This window comes from Ostrea edulis, chromosome 3 (assembly GCF_947568905.1).
Source record: "Ostrea edulis chromosome 3, xbOstEdul1.1, whole genome shotgun sequence".
NCBI lineage: Eukaryota > Metazoa > Mollusca > Bivalvia > Ostreida > Ostreidae > Ostrea > Ostrea edulis.
Genome location: NC_079166.1, coordinates 23,930,118 through 23,944,925, shown reverse-complemented (window position 1 = coordinate 23,944,925; position 14,808 = coordinate 23,930,118). Strand labels below are relative to the sequence as shown.

The following is a 14,808-nucleotide window of genomic DNA, read 5'->3' as shown; positions in this document are numbered from 1 at the left end:
AAATGTTAATAATCTATTGAATACATATGTAAATGTTAATAATCTATTGAATACATATGTATATGTTAATTATCTATTGAATACATATGTAAATGTTAATAATCTATTGAATACATATGTAAATGTTGATATATTAAATACATATGTAAATATTAATTATCTATTGAATACATATGTATATGTTAATTATCTATTGAATACATAAGTAAATGTTAATTATATAACGAATATATAGGTAAATGTGTATTATTTATTGAACATATGTGTATGTATAAATGTTGATTAGGTGTTGCCCCTGGCCTGTGTATGAGGTGTTAGATCAAGATTTACTCCATGTGTGGGGAAACTGACCCGATATCTAAATTAGCGTATAATTGACAAAGTCACTATTTCATCATATTGACTGATTTTTCTGTTTTCCTATCTCCCATTCCTGACCTGTCGGCCTTTCTTCATGTCTAGGATCGAGAATGAATTTTAAATAGCTGTTATTCAGCCCCGAATATTTTAGATTGGGCCGGGGGTTTAAATAGAAAACACCAATATTTATCTAAGGAATACACCTTTTAAAGACACGGTCTGTCCACATTCTATGAACCGTGAAGGACCCGACGGATCAGGTGGTTACCCATGGAGATTATGTACACTAAAATGGCGGACGTCTTATTTCCCGGGATTTAAAACGGTGACATGTAAACACGTCCGGGTGGCGGGTCTATTTGTTTAATCCCGATCATACCTACAGACGTTAGCGATCACAGACCGGATATAACAGTAGTGGACAGGAAATGGCTACTTCAGCGGCCGTTCCCCGTGTCTCCGCGGGGCCAAGACGCTTCCCCAACCTTCCTGTGATCCAGCACCCCATGTCCAGGTTGAACGATCGACAGGACTTAGCAATTCTTGGATCTGCAAGTGGCCTGCGACATGGGGTCGGGAATATGTCCCTCCAGGTCCCACCATCTGGGACAAATGGTTTGTCCCCCAAAAGCGCAAACAGAGCAAGCGCCCCGGAGCGAATTCTCCAATGGCCGCCAGGTAAAGTATTGATATCTTGTTTTCTGTTTGGGTTTTCTATCAGTCCATGCTCTCTTACAAGGGTCGGATGATATCAGATTATAATAAAAAGTTATTTAATTGAGACTTCATCCTTACACAAGGCGACAAGGCGAGAGAGAGAGAGAGAGAGAGAGAGAGAGAGAGAGAGAGAGAGAGAGAGTCTCGTAATTTCTCTGATCTGTGAAATAAACATTGTTTCTTTAAAATAATGCAATATACTTACATGTATAAATATATTTTGAACAGATCATGCAAAAGTCTAGATATATATTTGAATATCCGCAATTAATAGTAAGTTAATACTTTTACTTTAAAGTGAAGCATGTATATGCATATTATGTATATAAAGCACAGAAAAATATTTATGGATACCCAATTCGGCCCCTGCCTGGGGTTGAACTCACGACCTGCGGAATCAAATTTGACCAGCGCGCTATATATACCGTTCGACCATTTAGGCAAGTCAAAAACCTTGCTTTTGATGACGATGGAATTCTCGCCACGCTGTCACATGTTACACGGTAATTGAGAATGGAAATGGGATATATAAATTTAAGAAGAGAGAGAGAGAGAGAGAGAGAGAGAGAGAGAGAGAGGTTTCCTTATCATGAGAAGAAAATAACAGTCTCTGTCCCCCAAATGCTTCACATGCTGCTTGAAACCAAAATAATTTATGAAAACCGACGAGGATACATACACCTTCCATTCTCCTCTATTTCATTACTTTCTATTCCATCTTTTTTCTTCTCCATTCCTTTTTATTAATTTTTCTCTATTCTGCTCTTTTCAATTCTATTCTATTCTTCTAATACACAAAGTATTTTCCAATTGATTTTCTGTTCCTAATAATATATAGCTGGAGAACTCCCTATCGGAATATACAGGACATTGCTCCGAGATAAATAGGGTTCAGTGTATACGAGCAATTTCTCTCTTTGTATCTCATAAATAATGCATGAATTTCATACATAAGGCAATGGTAGAGATTTAATCGACCTGTGTTTGTGTGTATATCAAAAAAAATAATGTATCATTTTATGGTTTCATTTTGGCACATGGAAAAAATTTATTCCAACTCATTGTTAAGCAGTGTCGCTCTAAGGTTAAAAATGCACCCTTGAATATGCTCCGAATTTTTGCAGAATCATTGAAATTCAAAGTCGAGGTATGTATGTCATCAAACAATAGGGGGAGCTGTCATCGGCTGACGCGCATGATAAAGGCGAACTCGATAGTTACCCGGCCCAATACTGATAACCGTCGATAAGATAAAACACATGTACACTGAACGCCACATTGTTAAATATTGCACAGGACAATCGCCAGTTAGATGAATCGATAAGATATAACGTCATACCCAATATGGTAGATGTTACCTGTGGGTTGTGAGAATCAAATACACGCATCCGAAGATTTAAAATTTTGCGGAAGGGTCTGGCCATGGGGTCCTGCCCCGGGGTGCTATAAGTTTAAATGGGGGTGGGGTGGGTAATCCTGGCGTTAAGTAAACTATATACATGCAGTGGGGAAAAAATGGACGACACAAGGAGGGGGGCAGCATGTGTTAAGAATTAAAAAGGAACCCCTTAAAATTATCATGTTACTCAATTATTTTTCATAACAAGTTTATATCCGTAACACTGAGCATAGGGTAGTATTATATTTATATATAGATGTACAATTGTACACAACACGACAACAATACCCCCCCCCCCCACACACACACACAGAGGTGGGCTGACAAAAGAAACATCTAACAAAGAAACCCTAAGATCTAATTTCTATTTAGTATTCGTATCCAATGAATATTAATTACTTGTACATGCAACTCAGAGCTCCAGGGATGTACCTTTAATTATTTCTTTTTTAAATACAGTAATTATCATGCATTACATGTCAAAATTGATCTGAATCCAATTTAGACTCTCAACAGCCAAGAGTTAAATAGTATTATAACCATGATATTACATCTTAGAATATTGCATGAAAAAAATATTAAAGGCGGCATGGACACGATTTGAAAATTTTCAAATTTTATTTTCCTCTTTTTATTGTTTTCCGCTTGATGTTCCGATTGCGGGATATGACTGACAAATTCTCGAGAGGGACGTTAAACAATATACAATCAATCAATCAATCAATCAATCAACCAACCAATCAATCGCTCGGCAACTTCCAAAACTTATTAATGTAACAGTGGCGGATCCAGAGGGATGAATACAAGGGTTCACCCCTTCCCTTTGGTTGAACAATTTTGAGAACAAATTGTCATATTTTTGTCATGTAAAACGTATACGGTACCAATTTTGGTGCACCAGATGCGCATTTCGACTAATGTCTCTTCAGTAATGCTCAAGCCGAAATTTTGGAAATTCGGAATAACAATAAACTTGTAAGAGCTAAGAGTGCCCAAAACTGTTGGGCTCTTCACTCCATCCCCTCCTTTTGGACGGAAAATTTACCTGTGGCTTGGTCTCCACTTTAGTGGGGTTTGGTCAAGATATCAAACGCGATAATCCGAGATTTCCTTGACTGATAACAGAATCAGGTTCCACAAATTCATATACATGTAGCTGGTGCAATTAATCTCGACCTTGATACATGTACTTTTCTAAAGAGAATTCAACTTTTAAAATATTTAATAAGATACCTTTAATACACACTTTGTCAAACTATGGAGATTTCTGAAAAACGTGAGGATATTTCTTTAGACTTATTTCATTAACATAAATTTTAAATGAAAGACAAACAGTAGGTGGACATACAAAAGAAAGAAAATATTTGTGAATTGGTGAAGTTCCACCGGCGTGGTCTGCGTCACTCATCCGTTAGAAGGCCACACAGCATCTGCGTCAGTCATCCGTGAGAAATTGTTGCTCAATATGTACAATCCATAATGTATTGTGTGTCTGGAAGCTTGTACTTATTATCACATTTGTCTCTGCTTCTAATTATGATAATTTAATATTTCTTTGAAATGTACAGCAGAATAGACAGTTAAATGTTTCCTTGTGGGTCTTTATTTGATTCTGTGGTATTTCAGTGACCGAATTCTTTCCCCCGTTTAAGTATCGTCACTCAGCAGCTGAAAAATTTGGACTTGTTCGCAAAAAATCGGTTCACAAGAAAAAGAAACCTGTGATATTGCCGCCAGTGGAGGACAAAACAAAGCCCATACCCCAGGGCTCAAATTGCCAGACACACGTAGAAATCATTAAACTTCCGCCGCTGAACATCGTGCTGGACGCGATTAACGAGGAAGATTCAGGTTTCTTTTGTGTGAAATATACATCTGATCAGCTGATAGTGTGGCGCTGCGATTAACTTACAGAAAATATTTATATATATATATATCTCCTAACCCATTTATACATTATGTAATATCAATAATCCAGCCTTTCATTTTCAGTAACCGTGGTAAACTTGTGAAATAACAGGGGAGGCGGTAGAATTTGAAGTGGATAAACATTATATATACATGTATATCGATTCCAGTTTGTCATAGAGATATGCATTTGTTATTTCTAATCCTTGAGTTTGATGGTGGTGGTTCAATAAGACAAGCATACAATGTTAATTACACTATACCGTATTGCATTGTTATATTATCATGTTGTTTAATTCAATGCATTACAACGGTTTATATTGCAATGTTAAACAGTTTTATTATATACTTTCATGAATCTAAAATACTCAAATCTGATTGGTCTAGAAGCTTAGCATAAAAAAATAAACCACATAATATTTCCCTTTGAGAATAGAAAGCACGCATTCCAGGGTGATGGTATCTAGCAACGGGTAACTTTACTTGACAACGGGTGATATCATAAAAACTATTCCATGCATCAAATTTATGTGCGTACGATTCGCCGTAAATTGTTAGACGACGTCGTTTGTATGGAGCGCCAAATTAACATAAACTCAAGTAATTGAAAATATCTTCAATTATTTGAAGATATCATCAATTCAATTATTGCTCGCTTTAATTGAATTAATGCGTGCATTAAATCATTTATTGCTCTCATCAAATGAATTAAATGCGCGCTTCAATTCAATTATTGCTCTCATCAAATGAATTAATGCGCTCATTAATTCAATTATTGCTCTCTTCAATCCATTTGATGATAGCATCGATTTAGTCGAAATATTGCTCGCAATAATTAATTTAGAGCTCGGTATAAATAATTTGATGATCTCTTTAATTTAATCGAAGATATCTTTAAATCATTTACAATGCTTTTGTATAAGGAATTAATGCGCGCATCAAATCTTTTAAAGAGAGCAACAATTCAATTAAAGATATCATTAATTCAATTGTGGATATGTTGAATTGAAGATATCTTTAATTATATAGTTGCTCTCTCTAAAAGAATTATTGCTCTCTTCAAATGAATTAAAGATATCATTAATTCAATTGAAGAGAGCAATAATTGAATTAATGCGTGCATTAAATCAATTATTGCTCTCATCAAATGAATTAATGCGCGCATCAATTCAATTATTGCTCTCATCAATTGATTTAATGCACACATTATATCAATTATTGCTCTCTTCAATGGAATGGAATGGTAGCGCTCATCAATTCAATTGTTGATATCATAAATTCATTTGAAGATATCATTAATTCAATTAAAGCGCGCATCAATTCGGCTGATTCAGAATTGAAGATATCATTAATTATTTGAAGAGATCTTTAATTCAATTGTTGCGCGCATCAAATGAGTTGATGATATCTTCAAATAATTGAAGATATTTTCAATTATTTGAAATTTATGTTAATTTGAGCGTTTGTAATAAAAACGCGAATAGCGCTGCATGGATATACCAAACAAATCATTATATTGTGATTAATCAAATGTCAATTTAGATGCAAATTTTTCTACTTTGTTGTTTAAATAATATTCAGTATAATAAAACAAATATTACATAATAGTTGAGGGTAACATTGAATATTTTCACCCTTCGACAAACCATTGTCAACCTCGGCTACGCCTCGGTTAACAATGGTTTTCTCGGGGTAAAATTTTTCAATGTTACCTTCAACAGCATGCAAAATTTACATAATATCAACCGTTGTCGAGTAACATTACCCGTTGTCAAGTAATATCACCCGTTGGAAGAGACACTATCACCTGGAACGTAATCTCAGAGGGAAATCTTATGTTTTTTCAAATGCTTTTCGACCAATCAGAATGAAATATAAAAATGATATAAAAATTACTACATGCGTAACATTTATGTCCGCACGGCTCACCGTAGATTGTTAGACGACGTCGTTTGAGCGTTTGTAAGAAATGCGAATTCTTGCATTGGTACATAAAACATCGCATGAAGGTGATTGATCACATTAGTTTTTCTGCTTTGTTGTTTATATAACATTCATTATGATAAAACAAATATTGCATGTAGGCCTAAGTTAATTTTAACATTCAAAATTTTCACCCCGAGAAAAACCATGGTCAATCTCATAATAATATGCCTCGGTCTTCTCGGGGTGAGATTTCAATGTTACAATCGACTGTGCACATGCAATATTTATGCAAGTATTTTGCGGATCTACTTGCTGAATTGCATGTTAATTCCAACTTAAGAAAGTTTATTATTATATACTCACATGTACAAAATGGAAACCCGTATCTGATAATAAAACCAGCAAACTAGCATTCATGTAAGCGCTATCAAGTATCGGCATTTAACGCAGATTTAAGCATTTCTAAGCATTCTGACCATGCTTGTTGTGTAACATGTCAACAAAGAATGAAATAAGGTGACATTTTGTTAGATTATTATCATTATTATGTTTATTCAGGCAAAGCATCAGGTAAATTACAAATCATAATCAAATACATTGTAAAATACAATTTACTAAATTATTATTTAGTTTCAAATTGGAATTGGACAAATCAATGTTAAGTGCATATAGTAAAATGAGCAATTGTTAACTAGTGTAATGCAATCAACATTGACCTATACTTTCCATAGCTTTCATCAAGGCTTAGTTCTGGTAGCATAATTTACTTGCAGTGGCAGCAGTTTATGAAGCATGATAAGGTCAGAATAACTAGTATCCGAAATCAGCAAGCACAGCATGCAAGAAAAGCAGCAGTAGTGCTGAAACTGATTAATAGATCTCTGTACCCCCGGGCAATAAGTCTATAAGACACAATTATCATAGGGCACTATATAAAGTCTAGGACTCTGTTATCATAGGGCAATAAGTCTAGGACTCTGTTAATTATCATAGGGCACTATATAAAGTCTAGGACTCTTATTTATCATAGGGCAATAAGTCTAGGACTCTGTGCACAGTGTTATCATAGGGCAATCATTCAAGGATTATGTACAGTTTTATCATAGGGCAACAATTCTAGGCCTGTTTTGCTATCATGATGGCAATAATTAAGTCTATAGGACTCTGTGCTGTGTTATCACTCTTAAGACAGCTTTGTCATCATAGGGCAATACTTCTAGACCTTACTAGTACTCTGTTGTGCTATAATGAGGGAAATAATGCAAGGACTTGTAAATTGTAGCTTTATTATTCCATTTTTAAATCTACTTGTTAAGTTTATCTTCATGCAGTTCCTATCAAGTAAGAAAACACAGATTTAAATAATATACACTTATCATAACTCATTTTAAATCTATCTCAAAATTTCTTATTGGTAACATGTATATATAGATAGAATTGTGAGATTGAAACATGTTTTTAATTTGCTTGACACGTAATAAGCGGTTTTGATTTTCAGAGTATGTTCAGGGGCCTCACAAATCACGAGTTCGACAGGAGTCAGCATCTGCCGCACCCCACACAACTGAAGAGGTGAGTCGATACTGACCAACCACCCATAAATCATAAATACATACACATCAAATTTATGACCTCTCGACCCTCCCCCCCCCCCCCCCCCCTTCCCCCCCCACACACACAGGGCACAGCTAAAGAGGTGAGTCAACACTGACCAATTAACCCACCCATGGATACACATACATGAAATTTATGACCTCCTCTTCCCCCCCCCTCCCCCCCCCCCCCCTCCCCCCCCCCCCCTCCCCCCCCCCCCCCCCCCCCCCGCTGCCACAACACACACATCATAGCGCACAATCAAAGATGTGAGTCGACACTGACCAACCCACCCATAAATACATACATATCTAATTTATGAACTCCTCAACCCCCAACCCAATATACCAAGCACAACTAAAGAGGTGATATGATAAGTTCACAAACGCATCAAACTGATGATCACTGACACTCAACAATTCTTTTAAGAGATGAGTTGGCTCCTCTCACCATCACTGACACAGCGATGTAGTGAAGAGATAAGTTGACACCTCCCCCCCCCCCCTCACACACACACACACACACCACATATATAAACCGATGTGAAAGTTAACTATTATCGAATAGTATTTAAGTTTCTGTAGCGAAAATATTGCATATGCCAGTCACACTTTTGAAAGTGATATTTTTCTGTGAACTTTTACTTCAACTTGTAAGTTCATCTAAATCTTATGAAATTTCTTTATATGAAAATCAACAGAATGGAACGAATTGTTCCCCGTATTTTCTCTCCTTTAACTGGTAATAACACAAACCCAATATAGATATTTACAATTTCAAAATGTAAACAAAAACGGTAGGAGTCTTTCATTGGGTTTAAATAACTCTCTCGGGTATTGATCCTATTTTGGGCTGCTTATTCCTGACTGGTGTGTGCTTGTAAAGAGTCTAATGCTATAATTCCATTGTTGGGTTATTCAATAAGAATATCAAATTCAAGAAAACATATATATATTAATCAAAAACACCTGTGTGTTAACAGAGAACCTGCACTAATTTTAGAGATTGGGGCCAATTATGACACTGAAAATTTGGAAAAAGTAGGGAAAAATAAAATTGTCAAATTATTAACGAACTTCTGTTGTGAAATAACAGAAGATAAAAAAACCTTAAGTAACAATTATTTATCATGATACACCAGGTCCTTCATTTTGCTTTGAAAATGGTATTAGTACCACAGCTGAATGATGAAAGCAAATAAACTGCAGTGTTTCACATTTTACATCAATACACATTGTAAAGAAGTGTGTATAAAGGCATTAACACACCCCAAAGTAGTGGAAATATCGGGTTAGTCTATCAAATGTAAAGGCGAAATTACAACTCATGATGATTAACCTTTTTATGCCCCCCCCCCCCCCCCCCAAGGGGAGCCTGCAGCCCCCCCCCCCCCATGGCACAAATTCAACCAAAATGGTGGGGATGGGTGGGTACCATATGGGTTCTCGTCTCTCTCCCCCTTCCCCCATTAGATCTGCCACTGTAATGTATGTTGCGTCAAATTTTTTTATACATCCATCTTTAGACGGGACATATGATGGTACAGTGATGTCTGTATGTCCGTCCGTCTGTCCGGGGTTTTCTGTTTCTAATTTCATTTCTCTGTCACATATCAAGCTGAAACTTGCTATGTAGCCTCTTTGTGGATAACTCTAGATCATGTTGCAATTTTGATCCATTTTGACCTCTCTTGCAGGAGTTTTGCCCCTTTATTTGAAAATTATCGGTATATGGAAGGTAGATAATTTGTCCGGTTAACTCCTCCCATAATTTTCAAGTGCGAACCATTTTGTTTTGTATGGGTATTGAAGATGTGCATATGGCAAGGATTTTGATTTTCTTGAATTTTTTAAAAGAAAATTACAGGGTGTTAAACTTAGTTTTTAGGAAATATTGCATAGAGAGTACAGGAGTTGTCTTTTATTTTTCCTTCCACAGTTTTCAAATGAGAACCTTCTTATATTACTTTACAGAGTATTTGTATGGGTATGGAAGATGTGCATGTGGCAAGGATTTTGATTTTCTTCAATTTTTTAAACAATTACAGGTTGTTGAACTTAGTCTGTTTTGAGGAAATATATTAAATTTAGGGCACGGTATGTCCTTTTAACTCCTCTCACAGTTTAGAAGCTAGGGTCTTTGTAAATACAGTCTACTCCGGATATAATGAAATCCAGGGGACCGACCTGAATTGTTCATTATATCCAAAGTTCAATATAACCAATGCTGAACTACACAAATATTGCTACTGGGGGATTTATTTCAACTTCAATATAACAGATATTTCAATATAACCGACTTCAATATAAGTGGAGTGGACTGTAACTTGAAGATGTGTATAGTGTAAGGATTTTGATTCTTAACAATTTTTAATTTTTTTTTATGTTTTAACTATTTACAGGTTGTTGAACTTGGTCAAATATGGGGAAATATTTTACAAACAAAACTCTTGGTTTGTCTATCAATGTCTTGTCACAGTTTAGGCTAAGACCCTTTATTCATACAATGCAAAGAAAGTGAAAAACACCCGATGTAAGCATTGTCATGGGTGTATTATATACTGTTTGCGTTACTCTTGTTTTATCATGATCTCTGGCATGGATTTAATAATGAACATGTACGGTTTTTCATACATATAAATGATATGTTTAAATCTATCATCTAAACTTAATTGACCTTTCAGGTGACAGAGAAGATCAAGGAGAAACTGAACACAGGATTTTATGGACTAAGGCACATGTTCAAGGCCAACGACCCAACAGGGAAAGGGGTCGTATCAAGGTAACATTACCTCCCACCCCCTAAAAGAATAAATTTCCCAACAGAGAAAGGGCTGTATCAATGTAACATTACCTCCCACCCCCTAAAAGGATAAATTTCCCATCAGGGAAAGGGTTGTATCAATGTAACAATACCTCCCATCCCCAAAAAAGGATAAATTTCTCAGCAGGGAAAGGTGTCATTTAAGGTAACATTACCCCCCCCCCCCTCTCAAAAAAAATATATTGATTGATTGTGTAGTGTTTGATATAGACCCTGCTGAGAACAATTTTTTCAGCTCTTTCCAACCAATCTGTGTTGAAATTGTAAAAGTGAAATTCGATTGTTTTGTATACATTATTAGCTAAGGGGAATTCATTGTCAAAACCGTGGTTTAGAATCGGGGTTTGGATAACCAATAAAAAAAATCTTGCATTTGAAGTTAAAATTTAAGCGTACACTCCGGTTTCTTGTACCAGCATCATCTGTGTCCAGAACTATGGTTTTTAGTTCTCTTCCAATTGATCCACGATTTTCACTTTTTTACACAAAGCTGCATGGTAATTGACCCAGTATGAGTGAAGTTCATGACCTTCTGATTGTGATGAATACAAACAGGAAATGTATGATAGTTCTGTCCACATGTATTCCTCACTGGAAATGCCATTTTATAGACCTATAATTCAATCGTTTACTCTTGTAGTCCTGTAATACAATATTTATGCCCCCCCCTCCCCCCTCTTTCAAAGAATAGGGGCATATTGCTTTGAACCTGTCGGTCGGTTGGTTGGTAGACCACATATTGTCTGCTCAATATCTTGAGAACCATTCACTTGATCGGAATGATATTTCATTTGTGGGTTGGTTATAAGTAGAAGAGGACCCCTAGTGTTTTTCAGGTTAAAAGTCAAGAGTCAATCTACTTTGGACATAAGAAGACACTGTCCGCTCAATATCTTGAGAACTCTTTGCTTGACAAACATCAAACTTGGTACACTGGTACATGCCAAAGAGTAAATGACCCCTATTGATTTTGAGGTCACATAGTCAAAAGTCAAGGGTCAAACTAGACATAGAAATATATTGTCTGCTCAATATCTTGAGAACCCTTTGGTTGAGAGATATCAAACTTGGTAGAATGGTACATCTCAAGGCGTAGATGGCCCCTATTGATTTTGAGGTCACATGGGCAAAGGTCAAACTGAACATAGGAATATACTGTCTGCTCAATATCTTGAGAACCCTTTGCTTGAGAGATATCAAACTTGGTAGAATGGTACATCGCAAAGCGTAGATGATCCCTATTGATTTTGAGGTCACATGGTCAAAGGTCAAGGGTCATACTGGATATAGGAACATACTATCTCCTATATATTTTAAGAATTATTTGCTTGATTGACACCAAACTTGGTACATTGGTACAGCATAGAAAGTAGATGATCCCTATTGATTTTCAGGTCACATTGTCAGATCCCACTCTGGACATAGGAAGATATTGTCTGCTCAATATTTTGAATTGGTTTGGCACTACTATCAATTAGAATGATGCATGTTTATAACCCTTTTCAATTTTGCACCATGGGGGCATATGTGTTTTACAAACATTTCTTGTTTATTATGTTTTTCTGATTTTTGGACATAGGGAGGCCTTGCTGAGAATCCTCTACAGTTTGGTGGGCTACCTCACGCAGGAACAGTTCAACAAATTCCTCAAAGGGTAAGTAAATACAAACACCTGTCACAAACAACAAATTCCTCAAAGGGTGATCTCTGTAAATACAAACAACCGTCACAAACAACAAATTCCTCAAAGGGTGATCTCTGTAAATACAAACAACCGTCACAAACAACAAATTCCTCAAAGGGTGATCTCTGTAAATACAAACAACCGTCACAAACAACAAATTCCTCAAAGTGTGAGCTCTGTAAATACAAACAACAAATTCCACAAAGTGTGAGCTCTGTAAATACAAACAACCGTCACAAACAACAAATTCCTCAAAGTGTGAGCTCTGTAGATACAAACAACAAATTCCTCAAAGGGTGAGCTCTGTAAATACAAATAACCGTCACAAACAACAAATTCCTCAAAGGGTGAGCTCTGTAAATACAAACAACCGTCACAAACAACAAATTCCTCAAAGGGTGAGTTCTGTTAATACAAACAACCGTCACAAACAACAAATTCCTCAAAGGGTGTGCTCTGTAAATACAAACATACAAAATTAGATAACTGTCACAAACAACGGATTCCTCAAAGGGTAAACTGTAAATATATACAAAATAATCAGATACAATCAAACAATGAATTCCTTAAAGGTAAACTGTTTTAACAGGAAGGGAGAAAATGTAATGGACCATGCAGACTGGGATTCAAACCCAGGTCCCTTGAATCTCTAGTCAGGTGCTCTATCAACTGAGCTAACTGGCCACTAGGTTCGAATCCTGGTCTGGTCTGTTGCATTTTCTCCCTTCCTGTTACTCTGTAAACATACAAAAATACTGAATCACAGATACAACCAAACAACAGATTCCTCAACATACAGAAATACTGAATCATAGATACAATCGAACAACGAATTCCTCAACATACACAAATACTGAATCACAGATACAATCGAACAACGAATTCCTCAACATACAGAAATACTGAATCATAGATACAATCAAACAATGAATTCCTCAACATACAGAAATACTGAATCATAGATACAATCAAACAACGAATTCCTCAACATACAGAAATACTGAATCACAGATACAATCGAACAATGAATTCCTCAACATACAGAAATACTGAATCACAGATACAATCGAACAATGAATTCCTCAACATACAGAAATACTGAATCACAGATACAATCGAACAACGAATTCCTCAACATACAGAAATACTGAATCACAGATACAATCAAACAATGAATTCCTCAACATACAGAAATACTGAATCACAGATACAATCGAACAACGAATTCCTCAACATACAGAAATACTGAATCACAGATACAATCGAACAACGAATTCTTCAACATACAGAAATACTGAATCACAGATACAATCGAACAATGAATTCCTCAACATACAGAAATACTGAATCACAGATACAATCGAACAACGAATTCTTCAACATACAGAAATACTGAATCACAGATACAATCGAACAATGAATTCCTCAACATACAGAAATACTGAATCACAGATACAATCGAACAACGAATTCCTCAACATACAAAAATACTGAATCACAGATACAACCAAACAATGAATTCCTCAACATAAAAAAGTACTGAATCACAGATACTTCCTCAAAGGGTGAGTAAAATATACGGACACAGTCAAATATTCCACACGTCTCCCTACAATTAATTAATTAAACATAGAATCAATTAAGTAAACATTATATCACAAAAAAGTATATACATGTATGTTATTGGATTAGTAGATCAGTGCATGTTCATTTTATCAGCAGAGTTATTGAATTAGCAGACTAGCGCGGAAAATATCATGTAGTTATAAAGCAAAAAAATAAATAAATAAATAAATAGATTCTCGGGCCAAAAATTCAAATATAAAAAAACAAAACAAATCCATGCGGTACCTTTTCAACAGATGCGACGGGGCCTGAGAAACTATTGATTAATCTGTTTTGGCCTAACTATATATACATGTAACTACATGTATGACAGGGCTAAAGTTTACAGCTTTATTTTAGAGTGCTGTAAAACAGGTTGAGGTGTAATTTTAGTCTGACATGTTTTCCATTAACCAGAAAGAACCTAGAGGGGAGGGAGAGCATTTCCTTTGACAGTTTTGTTGCCTGTTTTAAGGACAATGAGGTAAGCACATTGGTACATAGACACAGCTCATTATTTATCTGAATATCTATAACAAGCTTAGTATTCAGCATCGTACTCTCATCTTATTGTGAGTTGGACATTTAGCTCTTAGAGATCTTATTATTATTACCTGCCATGAAACTGAATAGAACACCATTGTGAAGTAGACTAATTCCCAGAATTCCCTGTTCTGTTGGTATTCTATTGAATGTCTAATCGCCTGTCCTGGATATAGGTACATTATGTATTCAGCTTATATGTACTCCTGGCTATAGTGTTTAGAGTGACCCAAAGCTAATGTATATTAGT

At 35.9% G+C, this 14,808-nt stretch overlaps 1 protein-coding gene across 9 annotated transcripts in view; it reads left to right on the top strand.

The window, feature by feature from the left end:
- The first annotated feature begins 622 nt into the window (after positions 1-622).
- The window catches only part of LOC125674960 (EF-hand calcium-binding domain-containing protein 6-like), a 40,123-nt gene continuing 25,937 nt past the window's right edge, over positions 623-14,808 (top strand). For 6 of the 9 annotated variants that reach the window (XM_056157620.1, XM_048912361.2, XM_048912362.2 and 3 more), the window contains exons 1-6: positions 636-1,038; positions 4,103-4,327; positions 7,809-7,882; positions 10,587-10,684; positions 12,306-12,380; positions 14,433-14,499. In XM_056157620.1, coding sequence (XP_056013595.1) covers positions 789-1,038; positions 4,103-4,327; positions 7,809-7,882; positions 10,587-10,684; positions 12,306-12,380; positions 14,433-14,499 — 789 coding nt within the window. In that variant the 5' untranslated portion in view covers positions 636-788. Of the gene's footprint in view, positions 1,039-4,102; positions 4,328-7,808; positions 7,883-10,586; positions 10,685-12,305; positions 12,381-14,432; positions 14,500-14,808 lie in introns of all 9 variants that reach the window. The other 3 variants (XM_056157621.1, XM_048912364.2, XM_056157622.1) reach the window with 3 other exon arrangements.